The sequence below is a fragment of the Haliaeetus albicilla genome, chromosome 19 (assembly GCF_947461875.1).
Source record: "Haliaeetus albicilla chromosome 19, bHalAlb1.1, whole genome shotgun sequence".
Lineage (NCBI taxonomy): Eukaryota > Metazoa > Chordata > Aves > Accipitriformes > Accipitridae > Haliaeetus > Haliaeetus albicilla.
In genome coordinates this window covers 25,241,395-25,251,046 of record NC_091501.1, presented here as the reverse complement: position 1 = coordinate 25,251,046, position 9,652 = coordinate 25,241,395, and the positions used below count along the sequence as shown (strand labels likewise).

The following is a 9,652-nucleotide window of genomic DNA, read 5'->3' as shown; positions in this document are numbered from 1 at the left end:
GTGTGTAGTTTCTCCGGTTGCCTTGCTTATTCTTCATTTACAGCGCACCACTTCTTGCTGTGATGACTATGGACAATACAGACACTTTAGCGTGGGAGGTCGTATCTTAGCTTTACTGCTTTGTACGTGGAGCCCAGCTTCATGCCACGGAGATGGCTGGTTTCAGCTGCTTTGGGGTTGACTCTGGGCTGGAACTGTAAGGAAATGTGTGTCCCGGAATGAAAATAAATGTTGGGTTTTTTTGGATGCTGTCCCAATTCTGGTTGGCACTGCTGTCCAGTTTAAATAAATGATGTGCACAGCAATGCTTGTGGCTCACCAGGAGTGGGGTGGGACTGTAGTTCAGCTGGCTGCCTATTTTTTCTGTGCTGGTAGCCTCTTGGAGGTAAAGCAGAGGGTCTGGGATTAGATGGGCTCAGATACTTGTCTAAGACTGCAGCTTCCCTACACAAAGCACTTGTGGTGAGACACTCTCTGCCTGTTTTGTTAGGGCACATGCACCCAACGGCTTTCCTAAGATTCACTGAGAAGACTAAACATGAGCAGCAAAGCATTTCTCATTTCCTTTTTTTTTTTTTTTTTTGCCCCCTGCCCCCCACTTATCTCCCTGCCAAAAAGAGACCATGTCCTGACAGACGCTTTACATCCATTCTTTGCCAGATTGCAGAAGGAACTAGAGCTGGGGATCCTTGGGCAGGCTGGCTTTCAGGGTGGCCTCTGCCCTGCTGGCTGCTCATCTCCTACAGATTCCTCAGGCATCACGGAATGGGTCGGTTTGCACTTTTAGCCAAAGTTCAGCCTCTTTTCAGCTGGTCTGTGGTACTTCTCTGAGGGTTGTTGGTTTGTTTTCAGCTGCCACAGTTAGGTTTTAATTTCTTCGTAACGTGAGCCTGAACGGGACAGCCTGATGCACAGCAAGGCGACACAGAAAGGAGAGTAACAACTCACCCCGTGGTCCCGAAAGCCAGGGTAGGTCTGGGTGTGCTCAGCAAACCTACAGCATTACGCACCTCCTCAGGTGTGGGGGAGGAGAGGAGCATTCAAAGGGCAATTCTTAATGTCAGCTGCCTAAAATACCTAAAATAACCCTTTTTGTGTTTCTAAAACCTTTTTATTTTAACAGATGGAGAGTGAGCACTGACCTCATAGGGGAGCTGTGACAGTAATATGATTGCCTACTGTAGGACAGTAACGCAACCAGAAATAAATGAGGATGGCTGTAGATTTTGTCAAAACCTGACTCCTAGTTGGGTATGTGAACGGCTACTTTATACAGAGATTTGAGAGAACTTCCCAGTGTAGCTTACAACTAGCACAAGGGCATCCCAGCCCCAGTGCTGGGGAGCTAATTGTGGACAGGCATTAACAGCCCTGTAATCTGCAAAGCACCTGATGACCACTGTGCGCACGGAGGTGGCAGGAGCCTCTGAACTTGGTGATCTTAGGGAAGCCCAGCTTTGAAAACATCCTGACGTGGAGCTGTTTCCAGCAGAAACAGGTTAGTCTAATAAACTTAGAAAATCAGTGGTAGAGAGGCGAGTAAGTGGATGTACCTGCAGCAGAACGCTGTTCTCCTGGCATTGGGGAAGCAAAGCGGTGATGGACTCTCACCTACTGCACAGAAGTGCTGAACAAAGATGTAAATGTACAGGGTTTTTTTGGCTGGCTTGGTTGGTTGGGTTTTTTTTAAGTGATTTGATGCCCCAGCCTTATCACTGCCTGTATTGGCGCTTGCTGAGGGTCCCTGTAAAGAGCAGCTGAAATCCTTCCAGCAGGGCAGTTCCCCAAGTCTGTTTTACAGCATTTTGTGCTAGGAAAGCAGCCCCTTCCCAGAGGGGTGGGTATTGCAGGCTAGAAAAAGCTCCCTTTCCTTTTCTATTTATAGTGGCTGTCATTAATATTCTCAAAGTGCAGAACAGCCGAAAGCTCCACTGCAGAAACACTTCAGTTTGCTTCAGAGCAACTATGTGGGCCCAAGGGCCAACAAGTTCTCTAGGCATGGTTCAAAGGGAAAGGCCAGTTGCCAGGCTAAGCCGGTACATTACAAACCCTGTTCTTCTACCCAAATTCCCAGTTGTGTTTTTGTGTGTATAACGTAATAGTGGTATTGTGTTATAACGCTATAATGTCTAGAAGTACTAGAACTACTCTACTTTTATCTTGGAAACTTTAAGAACAAATAACAGGCTAGCTAGTTTGGTCCCTGTTTAGTCAGGGTGTGGCTAATTAAAATGTCTAGGTAGGTGAGTTTGGCTGAATCTCAGTAATTTCAGATTTAACAAGCAGCAGTAACAGCCTTATTAGGACTCCAGTGCTGTCCCCAGGAGAAGCACCACGCCACTGTTCTGGGCTTTTGATACTACCACTTTCTAGTAGAAATCAATTTATAACTTGTGCTGTGAGTCAAAGCGTAACGAGCAGCTAGCCGATGAACACATAGTACACGTAGCAGCTCATGTAATTACCACATTTTAATTCTCTTCCTTACCGATCCCCCCAGTCCCCTTGAAAGTAGGGCTGCCTGATCATGCTGGGGGCAGGTTTGCCCTGTTTTCCTGTTCATGTCACTCTAGGAATGTAACTGTGATGGTTACCTCAAGAGCCTAGTGACCTCGGGGACCTCTTCCCAGTAATGCCAGTCAATGAAATGAAAATGAAATGTTGATGACATGCATTAGACGCATTTCAGTTGCCTCGCATTAGACGCATTTCAGTTGCCTCTTGGGTTTTGACTGGAGGTGGAGTTAGACTGTCTCGTCACAGAGCTGTCTGCTGGCAGGGGCAAGAGTGGAGGGATGGAGGAACAAGAGCAAAGTCCTGCCAAGCAGGTAAAAGGACGAGTGGTGAAAGCTAAAGTGTGTGCTTCAAAAAACAACGTGAGGGAACAAACAGAGCTGGTCTGACCTACTGGGAGCAGAAGTGGACTTTGGAGTAGGGTGAGGGAAGCTAGAACAGGTAGATCTTGGAAGATTGTCAAGTCCACTTGTTTTGTAGGCTAGCGAGCTGATGCCATTTAGGTTCTAGTATTGTGCATGGTTCTTGTTGTACCATGCAATGGATACAAGCTTTCTATGTAAGAGCTGGTATGTCTTGTTTGTAGAAAGTAAGCACAGAAGCTCATGCAGGTTGTTACTTGTGCTCTGGCTCATAGTAGGGCCTCTTCTAGAGAGGCCAAAGATTCTGCATTTCCCTTGCTGGGATGATGCTTTGAAATTCTGTTTTAAAAAAAAAAAAAAAGCTTCTGTTACTGCACCTGAGTTTGAAGATGCCGTTACAGAAACTTGTAGGCTTTGCCATCTAAGGAGATAACCAAAGCAGCCATATTCTACTGCAGGATTTAATTTCAATATATGTTACGTTTGTATAACCTATTCTCTGAAGGAGCAATGAGGGGCATACTCCTCCCTCCCTCAGCAATTAGAAGTTGCTCTGAATGCTTCAGGACTGGCAGAATCAGTGAAAACAAGTATTTAAACAAGTAATTAAATTCTTCTTCAAATAAGAAATAGGGGAGGCAAGAAAAAAGCATGGGGTTCATTCTAGGTAACAATCAATTTGAAATACTTGCTTCAGAAAGGCTAGCACAGCTGCCTTGGGAAAGGTTTACCCACAACAGTATCAGATGTCGTAAGGTGTTAACACAGAGAATTCCCACTGTTGCTGTTGAAGGGAGCAGAAGTGGGGTGAAGAGGTAAGAGGCCTAAACTGTTAGCAGTGCTGTAAAATCACCGCTGCTTGCGGCAAGCGATCCAAAGCTACCCCATCTGTGTCATTCATTAACAGGCACGCATCCGCAGAGAAGGACACGTACGATAAGGACGAGCCCCCTGCTAGTCCTGGGTGCTGGGGAGCAGGTCATACTGCAGGCGGGTAATGCACGCTCCGTGGCCAGAGGCACGCAGGCTCCTTCCTCAGCCGTTCTATATAAACAGGTACCATTTCTGATTTTATTTCATCATAACATACAGGTAATGCTCATGACACAACAAGATGAGAAACTCACATCTCTCCGAACCATTTAAACAGCTTGCCATACACCAAAGAACATTATATTCATATTGAACATGTACACATTTCCCCCCTCACATCCTCCACTTCGCTTTCCAAACTTCTACAAACCATTTCCAGCATTGTTCAGGTACAGGACGCTAGTTCAGATAGGAGACAGGGCAGCACCCTGTGCAGGACATGGGGTTAAGGCTTCCTCGTACAGGAACCCGTCCCCTAAAAATACTGAGCCTACAGCTTTGATTCATTCAGAGACTATAGTGTATTGGAAATCATGAGGAGCCAGAAGGCCTGATTTCAGTTCCTCAGAAGGCGATTAATCAAACAAAACCCAAACAAACACATTTGTATGTATAGAGAGAAGGGGTGAACACACGTGTGTGAAGGAGCACAAAAGACAGGAAGATTCTTCTGGCTCTAGGGACTGATTTGTGTTAACCCCCATTAACTGATTTAAATCAAAGACATGGGCTTTTACTGAAATCTGGCTGAGAGGAGCACTGCTAAACCATTTACATAGCATGTATACACACTCAGTGTGTGTATATACCTGAAAATAGCTGTAATGTAATTGCTTTCACTTGATCAGTAAACAGAGACAAGTGGCAGTATGTTTAATGAATAGCCAAGACCTGACATGCTTTCCAGCGTGGTGTAAACCTATCCCTTGCCCGGACTACCCCTTCTTCCAGCATCTCATACACACGGCACGAACACAGCCTCTGGGTTCAGTTACTCCTGGTGCTCCCTCGCTGTGCCTTTTGCACTTTTGAGGATCAAGTTAATCAATGCTGTAGCTTTCAGTGCTATTTTCAACAGTCCGCTGTAGGAAATTAAAGTCACATCCTAGCCACAAAACAAAACAATGACAAAAATCTTTTCCACTTTTCAATATAGTAAAACCTGAGATTTGAGTCACAAACAAGCTAAACTTACAGTAAAAAAACCAAACATAACCCAAGCTGCTGACTTGAATTAGGGCTTCAGTTTGCTGCTGATGAATTTTTTTTAAAGCTGTTGGACAGGCGTAAGTATTTGTTACATGTGATTTACAATTTTCAGCTGCCTGCACTGAAACGGGACAAAACAATATAGTTCCCCACCCCTGCTGACACACACGTTCTCTTGTTCTGAGGGGTGCTGGGGAAGACCGAGATAACACGCGCACAGCTCCCGTGGGAGCAGGAAGGATGAAGCTTTACTCTACCTCTTGCAACAATGCGCGCACATAAAATAATTTGAGCAGTGGCAGCCAAGGTACCGCACGAGTGGCGAGCTGGAGGGGAAGCAGCTGGTTCTCTGTCAAAAACAACACAAGAAGGGCTGTGCCCGATCTCCCGTAAAACACTCGCGCTGGCAGCAGGGAAGTGACACCTCCCTGAGCTGACGTGTTCCCCTGGGGCGGTGAGGGTGCGGAACTGGCCAGCAGGAGCTTGGCTACAAGTGTCACAGCCAAATCACGCGTGGGCACACTGGGAAACCATGACCCTACGCTGGGATGCTCGATGGCCAGTATCGAGTTCCTTAGGAGCTGTGAGTGGGGGAGGTGAGCAGGCTTCCCACTAAAGCTGTCTCTTCTCTAACCCCCTTTCTGTCACTATGAGATGGGATGCTGGAGGTCCCCTTCTGTTTTCCTTGGACAGCCAGCCAGACTTCTCTTTCTCAGATGAAGTCAGCAAAACTATTGAGAAGCTTCTCTCTCCAAGTCCCCATGGTTTGGGTGAGGATGTTGGGATGGAAAAACATCCACCTGAATTACCCCCAGCCCACACATGACTGGAACCATATATGATAAGCAGTTCCTTAATGGTACTGCTCAGTTAAGGACAAAAGCCCATCCCAACTCATTTTTAGCTTTAAAAAAACAAAACAAAACAAAAAGCCTCAAGAGCCACCTATTGAATTGTCAATTGGCATGAAAAGGATGGTGCAGTATTGTACCAGCCACTTCTCTTGCATGTAACCCTAAGTATTAACCACTCCATATAGCTTAGAAGCCAAAGCAGCTACCCCTCTCCCAGAAGCCAGCTTACTATCAAAAATACAAATACTGCTTATTTTATGTTTCATAAAGACTGGCAGAAACAGTCATAGATATGGTTCATTTGTCTTTTTTAAGAATTGCTGCTGAGCCAACTGAAACACTTGTGCGTAGACAGCTTTTAAAAAAAAAAAATAATCAAACGTGGCTAGTCGTTACTTGTTCACATTGCTTATGAACTGACTACCAGCATCTGGCAGCCATAAAGCCCTAGTTTATTTTTTATATTTTTGAGGTACTGGGTTTTTTGTTTTTTTTTTTTTCTCTGAAGCAGCTCTCTAGTGAATCACCTAAAGCCTATCCATTAGAACAATAGTTACACCAGTATTTACATTTGTCTGAACTGTCTGTTCAGACCAGCCTTGCTGTAACCAGTCCCTACATCCTTTGGAATCGCTCCCGGTCTCCTTTCTTACGAGAAAAAGGTCTCCCTCCAGAGGTTGGCTCAGTGTCAGGGCTAAGGTGCACTGGTGAGGACATGGGGCATGAGGAGGGGAGAACAAAACTAGCTTTGATGGGTAGTAGCATGCTTCAGTGGAACCAGAGAAAGGGTTTGATACCAAGAGAGCTTCCTTATTAAAAGCCACTGAAAGGACGTGCAATCCATTGCATATAATTGCTTCCTCTGTCAGGGAAAGATCTTTGAAATGTTCTGCCCTTCTCCAGGAAAGGGGAGGAGAAAAACCCAGCGGTACACCTGGTCTCCTCGGGCAGATGCTCACTTGTCATTTCTTTGCCATAATCTAGTCACTGTGTTCACACTTGAAGCCTTGCTTTTCTTCCCTCCCTCCCCCTTTTTTTTACAGGAAGTTTGTTCTTTTCAGATTCACAGGGACCTCTCAAACGCTGAGGGAGCAGCCTGGAGGGGGAAGCAACTCCGATAGTCACACAAGCCTGCTGCCCCTCAAGACACTTCAATGATTTCCATGCTGCCTGAAAAGCTCGACTGACTGCCTACTTTCCCCAGTTCTTCTCTGGATCTGTTGTCCGACATGATGCTCTCCCCAAACTCCATCTGGCAGCTTCTGCGCTTAAACTGCTTTTCGAAAGAGCTTTCCTCATGCCAGCTCCGCCTGGAGTCACCTCGATCACCCTGCTTCGCCCTCCTGCGCACAGCACAGGCTTGGTCGCAGCCCGTGGGCAGCTGACTACAGCTGTAGGCAGAGTAAGCAGCGCTGTTCCCGTAGATGGCGGAGGCAGAGTAGAAATGCGAGGACTCGGCTGCAAAATACCAGCTGTTGGTAAGGGACGTAGCCGATGTCTGGGGAGCCAAGATGTCCGAGTGCCAGCCTTTGAGGCCCAGCCCAGCAGCCGACTTCGCCAAATGCTGCTGGCTGGTGGAGAGACCAAACAAGAAGTTCGTTCGGTAGTTGTCTTCCATGCTCCCGCTCCGGTGGAGGGGGTACAGGAGCGACCGTTGAGTGGTGGCACTGCTGCTGGCTCTCCCCAGGTGTTGCCGTTTGCTCTGGCTCTCCAGCTGCCAGGGGTTCTGGGGTTTCTTGGGAGGGTTTGCTTCCTCTTTGTCAGGGCTGGTTTCTGGGGTCTGCTCCGAGACCTCCTGAACAGGGGAGAACTGACACAACTTGCTGCTGCCCTCTAAAGCAGTCGTGTGTTTGTAGTATTCCAGGGTGTCTTCGGAGGAGGCAAAGCCCTGAACTGATGCAGTCACACAGTTGCTACTTGCTGAGTAGGATACAGATTTGATATCCAGAGAAAAGGAGCGCTTCAGCCGGTTGCTGTCTTCCACCTTATCTAGGGAGACGTGCAGTCCGTTTATGCCCTGTACCAGTGGGCCATCTTCCAGAGGGGACAAGTGCCCGCACGGTGCAGTGCCGCAGTCCGTCGGCTTCTGTTCCACGATCTCAGAGGTAGCAGTAATGCAGAGCTGGTTAGCGGAGAGGCTGCTCTGCCCACCTTCTGGGACGAGCACGTGCTCGCTGCTTTTTTCCAAATGCAGAAGTTTCAGCTTACTGATATGTCCGGGCTGAGCACTCTGGTTCTTGATCTTTTTCTCAAAGTCCAAAAGCTGGCCCAGAAAGTTGAAGTTGGGAGAAATGGTTGGCCTTTTTTCTTTCACAAATCTGGAAAGAGGGGACAAACAAACCAAGAATTAATTTAAGGACCTGCTGCTCAGACCTGAGATAACACTAGAGTGATTGTTGTAAATGTAACAGCCTAATTTAACTTGTCAGGACTGAGGTTCAGTCATGAAACACGGATGAAAAAAAAATAAAAAGGCAGCTTTTAAACAAGATAATGCTGGATGCTCTCAATTCTTTCTGTAGCTTACTTAAAGGTGGCTAAAAAAGGGAAAAGCAAGCTGCTTTTTTTTTTTTTTACCTCTTTATGATGTCCACAACAAGGTTTGAGTGAATAATTTTTCTTATTTTACTTTACTAGTGGGATCTCTGCTACCTCGGTTTCTGACTGGAGTTAAGAGCTGCTCAAGTTCTGCGTGAACAGCATCAGAGCTCTAGCCGAGAGACCCTGGACTCCCCTGCGCTGCAGAAAGCAGACCACCTTCCCCACCACCTTCCCCACCATTCAAAGGGATGAAATCGCATGTTTCACCTCTCTCATGCTGCTGTTACTGCAGTGAACGCTTCCTACCCTGTTTATCTTTGTCAGGCAAGACAAAGAGCTCTGATATATGCTGACCTTATACAGTAAATGTCAGTGATTTCTACCATATGCTGGTATTGACCACCGATATGATCATCAAAAAGAACAACAGAAAGGAGCAAATGCAGCATTAAAACAAAAATGCTCTCTCAGGCCCTGTAGGTGTTCAGCAGTAAAGGGCAACAGTATTACCAAATCACTACAAGAGTTAACCTATTTTTGAGTCCTGTAGGAAGCAGCCTGACTTGCAAACGTGTGCCAATCTAAGCATGCACATACATACTCAGTTGAACATGAAGAAGGTGCAATGCATACTTAAAATGTTTTCCCAAATCAGGACTCTAAAGGTATGAAAAACGTAAGTATTGTAAGTTATGTCATATACTTCAAAGTTAAATACAAAAGCATACTTCCTACCTGTCTGATCTGCAATATAGCTAAATAAGTACTCTCTACTTTTTACAGGCTGTAAAACAGAAAGCTGCCCAAATCCTTCCTCCTCTTGTTTGTTTTTGGTTTTTTTTTAAAAAAACATTCCTGGAACTATGATAAACCAGATGACAAGGGAATTAACAAGGGAAGAAACCTTGAAAAGCTAAATCTAGTACAAACACACATATAATGGATCACTGGGAAAATCAAATATTATGAAAAATAAAATCTCTCTGGGCATGTGTACAGAAGGTGACTGTGCAGTCATTAAAAACAGCATGAGAAAAACTCAAAGGTGTACTTGTGTGTATGTGTACACACTAGCACAAAAGCAGGCAAGCACATGAAAAATATCAAACAAAACTTGCATTTTTGTATTATGTTTTTTTTCAAGTTGCCAAACAATAAACAGTAGTAGGAATAGCTGAGCTGACATGATAACCTGGAATATCACATTGCACAAACTGATAGTGGAAGCTTCCACCATGAAGTGTAAAACACTGTCAAATGGAGAAAACTAGTAAGTCTCCTCTGGAGAGATTCTTTAGC

At 45.7% G+C, this 9,652-nt stretch overlaps 1 protein-coding gene across 17 annotated transcripts in view; it reads right to left on the bottom strand.

Annotated features, from left to right (window-relative positions):
• Positions 1 to 3,918: 3,918 nt before the first annotated feature.
• DUSP16 (dual specificity phosphatase 16) overlaps positions 3,919 to 9,652 on the bottom strand; it is a 68,551-nt gene continuing 62,817 nt past the window's right edge. For all 17 annotated transcript variants that reach the window (XM_069806866.1, XM_069806861.1, XM_069806873.1 and 14 more), the window contains one exon: positions 3,919 to 8,130. In XM_069806866.1, the coding sequence (XP_069662967.1) occupies positions 6,954 to 8,130 (1,177 nt within the window). In that variant the 3' untranslated portion in view covers positions 3,919 to 6,953. The remainder of the gene's footprint in view (positions 8,131 to 9,652) is intronic.